Source organism: Cavia porcellus, unplaced genomic scaffold (genome assembly GCF_034190915.1).
Source record: "Cavia porcellus strain 051 isolate PalLab524CR breed Dunkin Hartley unplaced genomic scaffold, mCavPor4.1 scaffold_1, whole genome shotgun sequence".
Taxonomy (NCBI): domain Eukaryota; kingdom Metazoa; phylum Chordata; class Mammalia; order Rodentia; family Caviidae; genus Cavia; species Cavia porcellus.
Window position 1 is genome coordinate 161,596,020 of NW_026947484.1, and position 17,671 is coordinate 161,613,690.

General features: G+C 55.7%; 1 protein-coding gene across 4 annotated transcripts in view; it reads left to right on the plus strand.

Annotated features, from left to right (window-relative positions):
• Gng12 (G protein subunit gamma 12) overlaps window positions 1-17,671 on the plus strand; it is a 52,336-nt gene that overhangs the window by 1,658 nt on the left and 33,007 nt on the right. For 2 of the 4 annotated variants that reach the window (XM_003478823.5, XM_013142960.3), the window contains exon 2: window positions 17,431-17,482. The exons of 1 other annotated variant lie outside the window; for it this stretch is intronic. Coding sequence is in view for 1 of the 3 variants with exons in the window: in XM_013142960.3 (XP_012998414.2) it covers window positions 17,431-17,482 (52 nt within the window). In the remaining 2 variants the exon portion in view is untranslated. Of the gene's footprint in view, window positions 1-16,392; window positions 16,417-17,430; window positions 17,483-17,671 lie in introns of those variants that run through there. One more of the 4 variants, XM_013142959.3, reaches the window with a different exon arrangement.

Sequence of the window (17,671 nt, forward strand, 5' to 3'; positions counted from 1 at the left end):
ATGTGCAAAGTGATTAGATATTTTATTTATCGGGCCGGCCCGATGGGCAGAGTGCTGGATAAATTCTAAAATGGCAGCTTGAAAGCTTGGAATGAAAGAAAGGGCAGTTTTAAATTTAAAAATACAGTCCTCGATGCACGTGAGTGTGAATGTGTGTGTGGCTGAGTGTGATATTCACCACCACAGAGCATCATAATTATTCCTAGTTTTTGCTTTGGGTGCTGAAGCCCAGCCAGGGAGTCTGAAATGGTTCACTGTCTTTTAAATTCAGGAGAGAAATTGTGTTTCAGGTAGTCCTGTTTATTGGCCTAGGTCTGACTTTAATTAAGGTGTGAACCATGTGGCCCCAGGGTGTCGGGTCATTCTCCTGGCACTCTCAGAGGCCAGCAGATAAGCCCTGAGGATGGCCGGACCCAGTGGGCGTCTCTGCTTTATTTTTGAATTCTGGCAAGAGTGGGCATTCAGTTCATTCAGGGAATCTGCACGTCACGCCATTGACTCATTGCTAAAATTTGCAAAATTAAAAAAAAAAAGCTTCCATTTTTAACCCAAACCCTTTCCAAGCATCTGTGTCATCACTCTTTTTATTTATTATTTTGTGTGTGTGTGTGTGTGTGTGTGTGTGTGTGTGTGAGAGAGAGAGAGAGAGACAGAGACAGAGAGAGAGAGATAATGCACCCCATGCACGCAGAATTATGCTCATCAGGACCCTGGCTCAGCCCCTGATGACTCCAGATTTCTCCTAAATGTCCCTGAGTGACCCGGAGCCCTTGGGGTGTGTATGTGATGATTTACAGTAACTGTCCGGGCAGGGTGTTCATGGGGGCTGCTTCCTGCCTGTGATACTGCGCTGGAAGGTGAGGAGGTCTGGGTGGAATCAGTCTTGGGTGGTTTACTCCTGAGGGTGGCTGTGTAGTGACACCTCCGGGGCCTCGTCCTGGGGGTGTCCACTGTGGACCAGTGATTTTGTCACCCCCTACCCTGCCCCGTACCCCCACTAGAAGCTGTGAGGAATAAGCGAGTCAATCTAGGCAGAGTGTTTCGAACTGGGCTCCCGAACCTGGCCTGTGGTCCACCAAGCTCGGCAAATATTCACATTAAATCACTTCTCTGAAGCTTCTGTTGGGAGCCTGGCACTATTTTTAGATCATGAAAACAGCTCCGTGAAATTTTCACATTTCCCCCAAATCTGAAATGGCTCGGTCATTTTAAAAGCCTGCCAAATAGCAGTGGCACAGAGAACACCATAATTAGGCAGCCTCTCTGTGTCTTTCGAGTGTGAAAGGGATGGTGATATTAATATATTCAACGAATGAATTCTCCTAGGGCTCCATTACATTTTCCTTTCTTATTAGAAATTTTAAAAAATCAGTACTACCTGAAGCCTGTTACAGATTAAATGGGGGGAAGCTGGCGTGCAAGTTATACCGCATTATTACAATTATAATTACATAATTAGCTTAAAATTTTGTAATGTGTTTTGGAGAGCCCAGAAGGAAATGTAGACAAATGAGATACCGAGTTCATGGGGCCCCTTTCCTGCTTTTTTACCCTGGTGAAGCTGACATGTACAGAATAATGTGTGTCTGTAAGCGCTCCTCAAAACCAATTCTGCTCACTGACTTCCTGTTGAAGGATTTTGTTGTTGTTTTGGGGGATGGGGAACACCCACATTCCAACCTTGAAAGGCCTGGAGTTCAATGCCAGCTCCTTTGCAGTGAGCCTTAGCAGTCAGGTTTTGCTAGGTTTGTTTATCTCGGTCAGAGATGCTTGCAAAGTCCGGCTCCGGCCAAGTCCACCAGCCTTGACGTTGTGGCAGTAGCTAGGTCTGTCCAGCACCTTCAGCCCCCAGCACCTTGGTGACCGTGCGGGCCCCTGCCTAGCCCCTCTGGTTTGCAGCCACCCTGGTCCTTATGTGGGGCCAAACCTAGCTGCCAAGGCTGTGGCTTCTGCATGCTCTGCTGGGAGTGAACCAAAGGTGGGGCTCCTCGGGTCCTGGGAAGCACGTGTCCGCTTCCCTGGACCCCAGGAGAAGCCTGGCCGATGCAGACCCGGAAGTGGCCTGCCAGGTGCTGTGAGAGCCTCCCCCCCCCCCCCCGATTTTCCTGTCTGAGTAGTAGATTGGGGCTGAGGAGAGGGTGGCAGGACTGCGCCCAAGCTCACTTCCAAGGTGCCTCTGCTTCCTGCCAAGTCCCTCTTGAAAATCATTTCTAGCGTCGGGTAAATGTTTGGTTTATTGTGTCATTTTATTGGGCATCATAAACATGCTTAGCTGTGAGCGTCTGGTTGCCGTCCTGAGACAGGAAAGGTTTCTGTCTGCTCGCAGCTGAGCGTTTCCTGGAATCACTGTCACCCCTTGCAGCCAGCCGGGGCGCAGACTCTGGGACTTTTACTCTCCGAGGAAGGATGAGTCCCCGAGAGGACTTTTTCTGGGCCTCTCAGAGTAGCTGGGAAACTACTTGGCTTTTCAGATTCCTTAGTGGCTGCGGACCAACGGTGTTGGGGCCAATTTTCTGTAGAACGCGCTGCCACCGCCCCACGGGCCAGGCCCTACGTTGGGCCTGGGGCTCCCACCGTTGACTTTGGAGAAAGAAGTTTGGGACCTGGCTGAGCAGTCAGGACTCTTGCACCTGTGTGCAGAGGATCACCCCATCCAGCGCTGCTCCATGGGGGGGACCCTAACATGGCAGCACCTCAGGCCTTCACTGAGCTCCTGCGGGGGAGAAATCACTGCAGAGGAGAGAAGCAGGAGGCTTTTGTTCCCCTGAGGACTCCAGCTGAAATCCTTTCAGTCTCAAGTGAGCTAAATCTGGGGCGGAAGGGAACCTGAGCACTGTGGATCGAGGCTCACATTCACCCCAGATCTCAGGGAGATTGGGGAACTGGTCCAGATTAAAGTTGAATGCTCTCACAGGCTGAGGCAGGGCTGCCCTTCTCCCTCCTGCGGGTATGCAAGGGAGAGGTTGACTGTGGACACAGAGGATTCAGTGTGACTGTCTTCCCGGGCTGCAGGCCGGGACAGAGCTCAGAGGCATAAGCACCGCCTGGCAGGTGCAAGTCCTGAGTTCAACTCCTGGTACCAAAAAAAAAAAAAAAAAAAAACCCAGGTAATAAAATTAGTTTTGTCAAGCGTTGTGACGCACTCCTCTATCCCAGCACCCAGGAGGCTGAAGCAGGAGGATCATTGCAAGTTCGAGACCAGCCTAGGCTTCAAGGTGAACTCAAAGCCAGCCTGAACTGCACCCTGTCTCAAAAAGACGAAAAGAAGGGTGCAGATTTGCCTTTCTATGGGTTGGAGGCTGAAATCTGCTTGGAGAAATTAAAAAAGCAAACAGGTACGGACTGGGCTGTGCCAGTATGCAGAGCTGCACCCTTCCGTGGTCAGGTCTACAAGGTGAGCTCCCACATAAAAGCACAGTGTGTCTCCAGGCAGCCAGAGTGGCCTCCAGGTGCCTGCGCTGTAAATGGCGTGGAGTGAGATCCTAAAGCAGCAGCGCAACGTGCGCTAGCCAGGGGCAACCCTCAGTCCTCTCCTAATCAAAGGACTGAAGCTGGGCACCACAGTGCATGCCTGTCATCCCGGCACAAGGGAGGCTGAGGCAGGAGGATTGAGACCAGCCTGAGCTACATAGTGAGTTCAAGGCCAGCCTGGACTGCACAGTGAGACTCATCTCAAAAACAAACCAACAAATGGATCTTATTTCTAGGAAACTGCCAGAGGTACCCATGGCCGCGTGTGGATATCTTCGTCTTCATCCTCCATTCTTTGGTGGGGTAGGGGAGGGCAACTCTTGGGGTGCCATTAACACCACTCACTGTGGTTGCACGGGAGCATGCTCAGTACTGCCTGGTGCATGCTAGGTGCTCCCAGCACTAGGAAGTCCATTGCACATAGAAGGGCTCAGTGGGGACTCCTGGGTCACAGAGGGATGTGTGGTCTTTGCTGGCCGATGTGGGCCCCTCGGGAACAAGACAAAAGCAGCAGTGGATGTGGGGTCCCCTGCGGTGACCTCAGGTATGGAATGAGGGACATCATTGTCACCTGCAGGAAATGGAGGAATGAGCTCACCGGCACCTGCTCCTGGGGGTGGTCGGACTGGCATGGCGCAGGCTAAAGGTGCCAGCGGGTCCCCTCCTCAGCCTCCGTGTCTCCCAGAGGCCAGGGGTTTCCACTGAATCTGGGTCAGCACAGCCTTCTTCCAGCAAATTCCAGGTCCCTTTTCAGGTTGGGATTCGGATTCAGGGGTCTCATGGTCAGTCCCTCAGGCGTGGGCTCTGCGGTGTCCCATACCGCACACGGGAGCAGAGGCCTCGCCACGGCCGGCCATGCAAATCCAGGGCAAATGCACATCCTGGCACTGTAGCGCTGACATCTCCCCCCTGCATCTTCCCTTCCTTCCACCCCACGGGGGCACAGGTTGGCCCGAGCCACCCACAGGTGACAGGGCAGGTGCTCCTCCAGTGTCCATGGGAGAATTCACCGTCTGACCCAGGCGCCCCGCTCAGTTCCTCTGCACTTATCCTGTCCCTCGTGCTCCAGGGAAAGTCACCCACATCACCTCAAAATTAGGGAGCTGGGTATGAGGGAAACGCCTGCCATCCCAGCACTCAAGAGGCTGAAGCAGGAGGATCACTGCAAATCTGAGGTCAGCCTGAACTGCACAGTGAAATCTCACAACAAGGAACGAAAAGCGGGACCAAAGGTGTCTCGCTCCCATCCCGTGCTCCTCAGGACTTCTGTGCACTGCCAGCTACAGTTTGCAAATGCAGTGAGGGAGAAGACCTTGTGTAAATTGTACATTCGTCGTGAAGGGTGGTATTCTATGTGGATCGTTTTGTGTGGACTGTTGTATGTGGACCGTTCTATGTGGACCATTCTGTGTGGACCATTCTGTGCTTCAGATTAGCTGGAGCCCTTGACTATGTAGAGACAGGAGGTGTGACAGGTCTGCTCCGGGGGGAATGCTCAGTGTTTTTTTTTTTTAATTTGTTGCAGTAAAAGCCACGTTGCCCTGCATCCCCACAAACTCTTCCCCCTCACTTCGCACACACGTCCCACCATCCTGGTCACTTCTTGGGCAGCTCTGGTGTTCTCTCTCCTGGGTGTCACTGTCCTGGTGACCTGGATGTCCTAAACCTGTTTTAAATGTTCCCCTTTTGCGGTCCTTGTGACTCTGGGGAGGAACTGGAAGTCTTGAGGTTTCAGATCCGGTGACTGAAGTGGACCAGGACCCAGCATCGTATTTTCACGAGCTGTCTTTCCGCTGGACGGTGCAGGGAAGCGGCAGTCAGTGAACTTTTTATTACACTTTGCAAAAATACTTAGGAAAGGAGACTCCAGAACTGCTTCCAACACCGGCAAGAACAGCGGGATGAGGGCACAAAGTGGAAGGGAGGGTTTGGAGGGCCTTGCTGGCCCTGTGCCTTTTACTGTGATGCCTGTTTGTTTTTTATTTAGTTTTTTGTCTTTTTGAAACAGGCTGTCACTCACTGCAGTTCAGGCTGGTCTTGATCCCACCGTGAGCCTCCTGCCTCAGCCTCTGGGTGCTGGGATGACAGGTGTGTATCACCTGCCCCACCCTGCCTGTCTCTCTAACACATCTCTGCACACTGAGGTACATGGTGGCATTTTGGGGCCCGAGTATAGCCAGGGCTGCCAAACTGTCAGTTCGAAATCAAAGAGAAGTGGAAAGTAAGGTTTCTGCCAGTTGCTAATGTCTGGATTATAAATAGTTTTCTGCTCTTGGTATTATTAAACTGGGGCTTCTCCAAAACCATGATCTCCTAGTCTAGAATTTCTCCCTCCTCCACCGAAATGAGGGAGGTGGACCGAGGGTGTGAATTCCACTGACGTTCCTGCCGCAGCTCTGAGAATTCCAGAGTTTTCCACTCGCCTGCCCGTATCTTCTCTCCTCCGCAGAGGCGGTCAGTGCCTCGGTCAGTGCTGCGCTGTCCCGCTGACTTCCTGCTGTGGGCTCCTCCTGTCCTCTGGATTTCACCACAGGAGAGCTGGTGGCTGGGTTTCCAGGGTGAAAGAGGGACAAGAAATTCAGCCCAGAACACCAGGCAGGCCCTGTGCTGTGGGGATGGAGTGGCCTGGTCTTGCACCTTTCTTGTTGTGTTTTTGTTTAGGGTTTTGTTTGTTGGTTTGTTTGTTGACACAGGGTCTCATATGTAGTTCAGGCCGGCTTTGAACTCACAGAGTGGCCCAGGCTGGCCTCAAACTCACGGTGATCCTCTTGCCTCAGCCTTCTGAGTACTGAAATGACAGGTATGTGTGTGTGGGCCACCACATCTGGCTTTTTTGAGGTGCTTTATGGATGACCTTGGGGTGTCATTTTAATACAAAGTTCACCTTCACCTTTTCAAGGCTGAATTCCACAGAGAGAGAAATTATGATTGATGGAAAGATGAAGGGTTTTTGGATTGTGGAAATTCCTAAGAGGCAGTCTTGTATCACATTGGCCTTTATCTTCATAAGAAAAAAAAACCCGAAATGAATGAGGCACACAGGCACCATCTCCCTCTCCGCGTCCCCAGTGATGGCCCCAGCTCCTCCTCCGCACCCAGCGTCCACGGCCTGGGCCCTCGTGGATGCAGCCTTGCTTTGGTGTGAAGCTCTTGGGTTTAGGGCTCTCCTGGCGTTGCCCACACAGGGACGGGTCTTGGCGTTCCTCTCTCCTGGGGGCTCACGGCGGCACCTAGCATCACAGTTGGGCACCTTTGGGTGCCAACCCACTGTACCTGGCAGGGTCCCTGTGTCCGGGGCCCGCTGTGGACACCGCCCCCATGTCACGAGTGGGTCACAGTTCCTTGGCTGTGGCAGCGGACACCCACCCTGGGGCACTGACAGCACAGGAGTTAATGCAGGCTCAGCTGGGGAGAAACCTGCCCCTTAGGTCACCATTGCCCACCCGCAGAGCAGACACAGTAGCCCCTCACCCCAGCCATCTCACAAGTCCGACAGACACTGCCCTGACACTGTAAGGAGCAGCAAGCCCGAGCCCCAATCAGCTTCTGTGACACAGAGCTAGGGAGGCTGAGGCAGGAGGATCACCACAAGTCAGAGGCTAGTCTGGGCTACCTAGTGAGACTGTTTCAAAAAACAGAAAAGAAAAGTTTAAAGAATACGACATTATTAAATACCAAAGGCTTACTAAGCTCTAGCTGCGGGCTATTCCCACCCCGTGGACTCCAAGCTGAGGGAAAGATTTAAGAGTTGCAATGGGGGGCCAGACCTAGAGCCACTGCCCCACCCTGCCACGTGCAGCCTGGGACCTTGTGGAGTGGCCCTGTGTGACCTTGCAGGTGGCCTTCTGTGACCTTGAGGTTCCTCCATGTGGAATGGGGGCAGCGGCATCACCTGCCCCCCCCCCCCCCGGTTATCCACAGCTCCTTGGAAACCATGCATGTAACCGCTGGCCGAGTCCCTGCCGTGCCCGTCATGCTGGTGACCCCCATGGGCAGGGCCACCTGCTATGCTTCCAGCTTTCCTCTACATCAGTCACGTCCAACTCGAGGCCTGTCTGTATTTCTCCTCCATTTAAAAATGTTATCATAAACTTTAAAAAATAACCAGGCATAATGATGTGTGCCCATAATCCCAGCACTTGGGAGGCTGAAGCAGGAGGATCACCATGAGTTCCAGGCTAACTGGGCTACACAGTTCAAGGGCCAGCCTGGGTGACATAGCAAGACCTTATCTAAAAAAACAGAACAAGAAAAGTAAACGAAGTTCTTACATACAGTGGCTACAGTGTCGCCCAGCTAGGTCCAAGACTGTGCTGTTTTACAGGAAAAGAAAAGCAATGGAAAGAGGGTGTCAGGTTGGACACGCTGGGATGTGTTGTCCCCTGAATCCAGTGGCCTTTTGTCACCTTTAGGTTGCCAGTGACAGGCACTGTCGGGGAATTGCCGTTGGGTTAAACAGCCTAACTTCCAAAGCTCTGCACTTCCGGAAGCTTAGCAGTCTGGTTAGTGCCGCCTTAGGGAAACTGAGGCTCTGTGTGGCCAGCGTCTGCCTCTGCCTGGGACCCTGGGCCTAGCGGGTGGCGGAGGCAGGAGCGGGTGGCAAGCCTGGAGTTCTGCTTCCTGCTGCTGGCCAGGTCTACACCGCCAGCCGGGCAGATGGCGGAGTGGGCGGGCGCAGGCCTGGGTGCACCCGGCTCCCCGCCCGTCTGCCCCTGCTGCCCACAGGTATTTAGGGTCACAACAGGGCAGGGCCTCCCAGGGCGGGACGACGCCTGTGAGTCACTGCTGGGCAAGGGGCAGTGCGGTCAGGGTCACACGGACAGGGCAATCTTTATCACAGGCGGGGCCAGGGAGCGAGAGTGCCCAGGACCAGGACTCCGACCAGACCCCGCTGCGGCTGAGCGGAGGCCAAACTGCCGACCTCAGGGATGGGTCGCTCCTGCCTCTGGTCGCTCCTGCCTCTGCCCGTCCCCACTGCTCCTCCTCTTCCTCCCCCTCCTCCTGCTGCTGCTCCTCCTCCTGCTCCTCTTGCTCCTCCTCCTCCCCTGCTCCTCCTTCCCTGCTTCTCCTCCCCTGCACCTCTTCCCCTGTTCCTCCCCCTCCTCCTTCTGCTCCTCCTCCTCCTCCTCCTGCTGCTCCTCCTCCTGCTACTCCTCCTGCTGCTCCTCCCGCTGCTCCTCTTGCTCCTCCTCCTCCTCTGCTCCTCCTTCCCTGCTTCTCCTCCCCTGCACCTCTTCCCCTGTTCCTCCCCCTGCTCCTTCTGCTCCTCCTCCTCCTCCTGCTGCTCCTCCTCCTGCTACTCCTCCTGCTCCTTCTCCTCCCCTCCTCCTGCTCCTCCTCCTGTTCCTCCTGCTCCTCCTCCTCCTGCTGCTCCTCCTCCTGCTGCTCCTCCTCCTGTTCCTCCTCCTCCTGTTCCTCTTCCTGCTCCTCCTCCTCCTCTCCTACTCCTCCTCCTCCTCCTTGCAGGAAAGGATAAGGCAAAGTCACTCTCTGCACAAGTAGGACAGGGCTGCCTAGGACAGGAAGGCAGGGGTGACCAGGGCCGTGGCTGGCAGGCTCATCCCCCGCCATTCTGGGTCAAGAGCAGCCTGAAGCCTTTTCTTGGCTCCCAAGATTCCTACCTCCCCACCGTGGCTGTGGTCATCACCAAGGACACTCACTGCAGCTCTATGAGAGGGTGGCTGTGTGCACCCTGTCCTGGGTGGAACCCCCGCCCCCAGGGCCTCTGGGCACAGGATTCCCACCAGGCATCACCCAAGGCTGAGGGCTTCGCTTGTGGTCACTAAATCCATGTCGGTGGAACTACATGTGGCCCCTGTGCCTGAGGGCTGCCCTGTGGACGGCCACTTGGGCTGGGGAGAAGGACAGGGCCATCCTTGCCACCACTGTTCCCCGGAGCCAACCCACGAACTCTGTGGGGCCACCATCAGCTCTGTCCTGTGCAGGGGCCAGGTGGCTCTCTAAGGTGAGGAGCCAGACAGCTTCTCCCCCACAGGAACCCTGGCTCTTCCTGGCCACCACGGTGACCTGCCACGGGGTTCAGGGTCCGCCTGTGCCTCGGTCTCCCCCACTGTCATCTGTGGATTGAGATGTCAGGAGGGGCTCACACTAGGGAACGGGGTGGGGACCCCCAGGAGATTTCTGGTTTTTTGCTTTGCTTTGCTTTTTTAAAGTAGTTTGGGTTCTGGAAACAGTTTGGCTTGAAGAATAGTTGTGGGCGTCTTTTATTCCTCCAAGGTGCAGCCTTGGGTGACCTTATAGTGTTGGGGTCTTGTTAGGACAGAGGGGCCCCCAGCTCACAGCCCTCGTGAAGCAGAAGCCAGGGATCAGGACATTGGTGACTCACTACTGAGACTCTACTCTGGGTTGTTTTATTTTATATGTATTTATTTAGGTGTCACGACCCACTCACGACCCACGCTTGCAAGGCAGGCACTTATGCCGCTGAGCTAAATCCCCAGCCCTGTACTCTGATTTTAAAAAAAAAAATTTTTTTTTTGGTTAGACAAGCCCATAATTATGCAGTGTCTTACACACAGTAGTTACTGGCTCTTGAAAAAAATAAAAAACAAGCAGCCCTTAATTATTTTAGCTCTCCATAGCCTGCGTCATAATAAGATTAACGTTCTCTTCGAGTTACGGGAGTGTTTCCGTGTGGCTGCGGTGTGGTCTGGTGGAGCCTGAGGGTCAAGAGTGCGAAAGACAGGCCACGTTGAACCGAGAAGTGTCCATGGTGTGCCAAGAGACTGAGACTGCTGCAGGTCTGGGAGGAGCTCTCCCACGGGCTCCTGGGCCCTGTGATGTTGCCAGCCTGTGTGAGTCCATTGGGACTCGGGGCACCAGGTGAACGGGAAAGGGGACCCTCCTGCCCTCTCCTTGATCGCAGCCTCTGCTCTGGTGGCTTTGGGCTTTGTTCCCGGACAGCGGTATCCAGCTGGCAGCCACAGCCCATGGGGCCCCCAGACTGGACTGCGCTATTTCATAGGGAGGGGAACAGCTGGGGAGCCCTGGGTGTGACCCAGGGTGGGCTAGAACACAGGCCTGCCTGGCAGCTGGCTCCGTGGTGTCTTGTGAGTCTGTCCTTTAAGCACCAAAAGCCCTGGTGTATGCATCCAATCCAACGGCACTGTCCACCAACCCAGAGGTCCCCTGGGATGGCTGCGGGGGACATTGGTGGGAGCGCAGGGACACACCTGGCTCTCCACCCAGTGCAGTCAAATGAGCATGCTTTGCAGAGCCCAGGTTGCAGAGCCCAGGATACCGCTGATAAATTGTGTCAACTCCAGAAGTCTGGAAGCTTCACTGACTCTGCAGGGCTCGGTCCTCCGGGGTAGAGGAGGAGCCATCACCTTCAAGAATGCTGTTCACTGTCCAGTTGGGAAGCTCAGAAATTTAAGTGACCCAGCAGGGCCAGGGTCCTTGCTTTGGAAACATCTTCAGGCTGTGCAGGAGGAGGTCAGGCAGACAGTGAGTGCTACTACCGCCGGGGTGCAGCCTGCGTACAATAAAGGCAGCCGGCGCAGGCGGAGGGATCTCGTCCGGCGCAGGCGGAGGGATCTCGTCCTTCGGAGGAGCTGCAGACTCGGCCGCCAGCTTGGATGTGGCCTGTGGCTTCTGGCATAGACTGTCGGCTTCAGCTGGGACTTTGATGTAGATTCTTCAGTGCTCTGTGCAGCACCCTCGGCCTCCTGGTACAGACCTGCCCAGGGCAGCAGCGGGTATTCCTCTCACAGTACCACCCGGTCTCGCCTTGTGCGTTCCAGTGATGATGGTGAGATGATCCATGCTAGGCACACACCTGTGAAGGACTGCTGCGTGGAAAACGGTTCTGCTTCTCTCTGCACAATGCCCCTTCCTGTGTCCGGTGGTTCTCTTTGCCCTGAAGCCTGCTCTCTCCAGAGCCTGTGTATCCGTGGCTCCTGCTTTTGATGATTCGCTTGGGCACATGCAGGGCTCCCATCCCCTCATTCGTGCTTTGTTTTGTTTCGAGTTTGGAGACAGGGTCTTGTGATGCAGTTCAGGCTGCCCCGGACTCACTGTGTAGCCCAGGCTGGGCTCACACTCCTCCTGGCAGCCCTCCTGCCTCAGTCTCCCAGGTGCTGGGATTCTAGGCTGTGCCCCAGGCCCGGTTTCTTCACCCCCTTACTTTTAACCTGTGTCTGTATTTGGGGTGGTTTCTCCCTAACTGCTCCCCGTAAACACTGGGTTGGGTGTTGAAACCCTTCTAACAGCCTTTGTCCTTGTTGACACTTGAGGTGATTACTGATAAACAGCCAAGAGCTGTGTGGCGTTACTGTCATCGTCACTGTCATTGTGTGGACGTCACAGGGTGCATTTACAATGACTGTGCACTGTTTGGTGTCTGCATACCTAGGCAACTGGATAGCACCTACAACAGAGGGCTGTACATTTGGGCAGTGGTCACTTCGGGCAGGTGTCCCGGGGCAGCGTGCTGTCCCTGGCTGCATCTTTGGCTGGACCAGGACCAGAAGGAATTGTCCTGGGAAAAGCTGGAGCCATCATGCATGCCCCAGCGCCTGCAGACAGCCCATCACATTTTATCACGCACTTGTATTTTTTTTAACTTTTAATAACAGCTTAAAACAGAAGCACGGGTAGCAAAATATGTATTTATACCTGTGTCTTGCAAGCTTTTCCTGTCTTGAAAATTTTAGTTTTATTTGACTTTTAAAACTTTTGGTCATTGTTAAACCTAAGAGAGACGCACATGTTTGCCTGGCACAGAGCCAGGGACACTGTTAACCTGCTCACTGCCCTCCCTTTCCGGGCATGGTGCTGGGGGACAGTGAGGTCCACAGCTGGCCCCCCAGAGCTCTCCTGAGGGCCAACAGAGCCTGCATGACGCTTCCACCCCAAGGGCTGCAGTCCGGATGACCGCAGAGGCGGAGGCAGAGCGAGGTGGACCCCAGAGCCACCCACGCGGAGTCATCTGTGCGCTTTTCTGTGACTGGCAGCACCAGGGTTTTCTCCCACCTCGTTCCCATGGACACAGGCAGCGTGTCCTCTGTCTAGGACCTCTCTGCATCCTCATGGCTCCCAGCGACAGGAATGCCCAGCTCCGTCGTCCTCCATGGGCCTCAGGAGGAGTGCCCGCCGCGTCTCCTCCCTTCTGTGCTCTGTTCCATCTGAGGTCGTGGTGCGAGTTCCCTCTGTCTCTGCTGCCCTAGCACAGCCCTGCTGCTCCTGAGCGCTTGGTAGTGTGGTCTCCGGAGTGTGTGGTGCACAGTTAGTGACACAGCCAGGTCACTTCCGCATAACTCCATGTCTCCGCAAGGGCTACAGGGACTGTGCGATCACAGAGGAGCTGGAGTTCCTCCCCGCGCCTCACCTGGCCTCACGATTGCGGTTAGAGGCACACGCACATAGGTGGACCTCACTGAACACTGTTCCCGGAGCCAGCTCTGAGTCGTTTATGGATGAATGAGAAAGGTGGCGGCTTACGGTGGACCCTCACTTACCCACCCTCTGAGGCTTTCCACAGACACCTGAGCTCCCGACCTTTCTCCCTCCCATTCTCTCCGAGGAGTTCTTCTTACCACTTCCTGCAAGGCAGATCCCTCGTGCTGGTTCCCGGGGAGCCTGCACCCCTTTCACGGCGCAGGGTCCCTTGGCAGGGTGCACACTGTCAGCGAGGTGGAATTTGTCACTCAGCGCCCTGTAGCCCACGTGCTCTGCTGCTTGCATGGCTTCCAAGATACCAGTGTGATTTTATCTCCGGTCTGCTCCACCTCGGGGCTTTTTTTTCTGCTCCTGCCTCTCCAGATCATTCTCTTTGACCTCCTGAATTCCCAGTGTGATCCACCCAGTTACAGGTCTCACTCGCTGCTGGCTTCCAGCGCTGTCCTGGTCCCCGACTGGTTGGCATCGCCAGGGTCCCTGACCTGGCTTTCGAGGTACCTGTGTCCCTTTCTGTTCCCACTGCCCGTCACACCTTTCATAGTGGTCCCAGGGCTCCTGGGTGGTCCCTGCCACCCACCGCCTCCTGGCTTTTTTCTCTCTGTGCTTTTCAAACCTGGAGGTTTCTACTGGGACCCTTGGGAGCTCAGCGATTCCTTACGATTCCTTACGCATCTGTGTTTGGCTGCAGGAGCCCATTTCTTGTGTGTTTATGTAAATTCGTTGTCAGTTTCCGTGTCTTTGCTTTCTCACCCGTTCCATGTGTCACTTTCTTTCTGCAGCACAGCCCTGGGCAGCTGATTAAGAACCCTCAGGCTTCTTAAACTCCTGGCCTGACGCCGCCTGCCTGAGGGCTCTGGCACTCACCGCTGGGCTCTCTGAGTGTGCCTCGTCTTCCGCACACCCGCAGTTTGCTCCGCTCTGCGTTTGCCCAAACGGGTGACATCTGGCTGCCCAACTGGGGTGCCTTTTGACCCCATGGGTGCACAGGGTGCCCCGCTGGACATGGGGACCACAGGGCTCACATTCAAAGAGGAAGTATCTTGTAGGAGAACCAACTCCCTTGGGTGACAGAGTGCTTCCTTCACGGTCAGTCTCTCCTCTTCCTGTCCACCAGCTCCCACTCCCCGGCAGTTAGACGGGGCTCCGTTGCAGGGGCTCCGTTGCAGGCGCAGACCTTTCCAGGCTGTTCAGGGACTCGGGGACCCTGCCGAGTGCTTTCTGGTCACATTCTCCCAATGCTGGGCTTCGAGCTGGTTGTTGACCTGGGCGCTGTCTGAATTGCTTCTTGGGGATTCGAGACTGAAGGATCCCTTGCTTTGGGGCAGGAATTCCAGAGTCACCTTGTAGGATCTGCAGGCCAGTTCCCTCCTCTGGAAAGGAGAGATGGCGGAACAGCCTGGGCCAGGGGTTCACTTCTTCCTGAGTCTCCTTGGAGAGTCCTCAGTGTCCCGTGGGGCCAGGCGTGGTGGCGCACACCTGTGATCCCAGCACTCAGGAGGCTAAGGCTGGAGGATCACCGTGAGTTCCAGGCCCACTTGGGTGATGGAGCCTAAGACCCTGTCTCAAAAAACTAAGAGAAAGGAGAGGAGGGAGACGGCACGGTCCAGAGCTCTGCCAGCGGCCAGCCGTGATCCCAGGAGTGACCGCCGCAGGCCCCCTTTCATTCGCTGGACTCTGCTGCTGCTCTGCAGCCCCAGGATCCGAGGCAGGGCCAGGCAGCCAAGCTTACTACCACGTGGGCCCCTCAGTGCCGCTCCCTCCGGGCCACAGTGCCCCAAGCTGTGCAAACCGCAGGCTGCAGGCTGCTCCAGTGAGGGGCAAGTTCTCTGGGGCAGGCAGCGTCGTGCCGTGTTGGGGGCATGGTTTATCCGAGCCAGGGTCCTCTGTGTCGCTGAGGCTCCCCACACAGGAGGAAGTGGACAGAGCCCGGGGATCCCCTGCCCTGCCAGCTTCCTGGGTGGGGTTCTCAAGGACTCAGAAAGGAATCCTCAGCGCCCAGTGTGTGCTAGCCGCTACGGCACTCACAGGCTACGGGGGCCCGATCACTGCCTCCCTGTCCCCCTCCAGGGATAAGGCCCTGCTGCATCCTTTGGCCAACAGAAGCTGTGCCTTGTAGGGTGACTGCGTGTTGGGTCTGACGCAGCAGGGGGGTCCGATCGCAAGCCCGAGCCACATGGGCGGCACCAAGCAGAACCCCATGACCCAGCAAGTGATACGTGGCTCCACCCCTTTCTCCCAGGAGTGGGCCCTGCTGACCACCCCAGTTCTCCTTCCTTTTCTGACGCTGAGAGACGCAGCCCGGGATTCCTGTAGGTTTTTTTTAAATAATGCTCGTCAACCTGGGCTGTGATCCCAGCACTAAGGAGGCTGAGGCAGGAGGGTCTCTGTGAATTCAAGGCCAGATTGGGCTACCCAAGGAGACCCTCAGTACCACCAAACAACAGCAAGGAAAACCGACTTAAAAGAGCTAGATGAGAACACTTCCCATGCTGCAGGAAGTGGACTTTTTAAGGAGGGTTTTCCCCAGGGAGAGCTGGAGCAGACAGGCAGTGGCCTCTGCGAGGGGCAGCAGGGGAGTGGTTAACTCTGGTGCTCTTTCTGGCTGTTTCCTGAAGATTTCGAGTAGCAGGTGGTGACCAGGCCCCCAGTGGGTTCCCTTTTGCAGGTATTAGAGATAAGCCCCGAGCTGTGCCAAGGTCCCAGAGCTCTGAGAGTCTAGGTGAGCCCAGGCTGTGGCCCTTGGGCCACAGGGAACTTGGTGTCAGTCCTCAACACACCCCCTGCATCACATGTCCTGTTGCCCACTTTGCACACTGTGCAAACTCTGAACCATTCTGGCTTGTGAGGTCCCCCACGTGGTCCTTCATGGGATTTGGACTCCCCAATCTAAAACTGGGAAGACCAAGCCAAGTGGATCAAGATGACATGGTTTCCCAGTCAGGCATGGGGCCCATGGACAGAAAGGAAAGAGTTTCACCCAGCTCCTGCTGCCCAGATAGTAAGGCCTCACCCACCCTTCAGGAGCTTCTCTCCCAGCATCCCGGGCTCATGGCAGCCCCAGGGCAGGGGACTCCTCTCCTATCCACCCCTGCTCATTCTGCATATAACTGAGTTTTCAGGCCGCTTCCTCCCGGAAGTCCTCCCTGATTACCCCAGGCCGGTCCAGGACGGCCTCTGTGTCCCCTCCCAGAACTGCCTGCAGTCCGTGTCACCGGTCTGTGTGGCTACCTGGAGGAGGGGGACCTGCTCTGCTGTCTCGGGCCAGCAGCAGGCCAAGGGCGGTGCTCACGCACAGAGTAATACAGCTGGACTGCATTGCCGATGCTTTCTTTCCGGACTGGGTCCCGAATATCTCTGCCTCCCTCGATCCCTGTCCTGGCTTCCTGTGAGTCTTCACGGTTAGGAAACACGTGGTCTGTTTTTATGAGTCTCCCCCTGGATCGCCAGGCCTGCCTGCGCGTTCCTCAGCCCTTGGCTCTGCTGTGTGGGACTCGCCCTCTCCGGCACACCGTGTCTACCATCCAGGTACAGCACTGCTTCCCAGCTCCTTGTCCTGGGCACGGGGCAGGAGGAGGAGAAACAGCTGCAGGAGGTTGGGGGAGGCCAGCAGCACTGAACGAGGGAACCAGGGAGGGAGGGTCCTGGGGGAAGACGCGGTGTCCTGCCAGGGAAGCACTAATAACCCCCGGCCTGTCACGCTGTTAACCTGCACTCGGCAGGAGGCTGAGGCAGGAGGATCACTGTGAGTTCCAGGCTAGCCTGGGCTCCATAGCTCAGCCTAAAATGCACAGAGAATAAACAAAGTAAATAGTAGTGTATTTGGGGCTTTGGTTACCAGTGTTTTGGCTGTGTTTATCACACACACACACATGCAAAGCTATCTATGTGAGGGAGCCGTCACGGTGACCTTCCCCATCCTAAGCATTTCACCGCCTGTGTACTGGGTAAGATTTTGGGAGAGGGAGACTTTGAGGCACCCGGCTCCACGGCTTTCCTGTCCATCTCGTGGTGCCGGATTGGGTAAACAAGGCAGCGGTGGAGGTGTTTTCCCGGGGCTCCGTCTCCTGTGCACCCCGTTTCCCACCCGAGCACCCCACTCTCCCCTTCTGCCCTCTCGGGTCCCCCTTATCATCCCTCCCATCCTTTTGAGATCACACGCTTCAGGAGGGTGCGGCCAAGACCCACCTGGCCCGGGGCCCAGCACTGGTGGTCACTTGGTACCCGGGGCCATCCCTGTCCTCTGCATTGGCCTGGACCGTCTAGGGCCTCTGGTCCTGGTGTGGAAACCGAGGCCGCATCCTACAGAATTCGGGATCTCGCCAGGCTGAGGCTTTGCCATTTATAGTGAGGCTGCGGCCCAGAGTGGAAGGGAGACTGTGACCCGGGGAGCAGAGCTATGTGGGCTAACAACACACTCCTCCCCAGGAGCCAGAAAAAGCTCTTCTAACCTCTGACCCAGCAGAATAAATACAGCAGCCCTAGGACCCGGAGCCCCCACCCGGCTCGCGGTGTGCTCATGTTTGTTTAATTCCATTTCAGATACACTCTCCAGCCCAAAACCTGAGGACCTGGACCGCACCAGAGCCTGCAGGTGAGCTCTCTTTCCATGTCACAGCAAAGCCCAGGGCATCACTGTTGAGACAGCACTGACCCCCAAGGCTGGCTGTGTCCCTAACCCTGCAGTGCCTGCCTCTATCTAGCTGCCTTTTTTCTAATTTTTTTTTCTCCAAAATGATTTACAATGTTTCCATTCCTTACAAAAACAGAGCCGGGGGCCCTG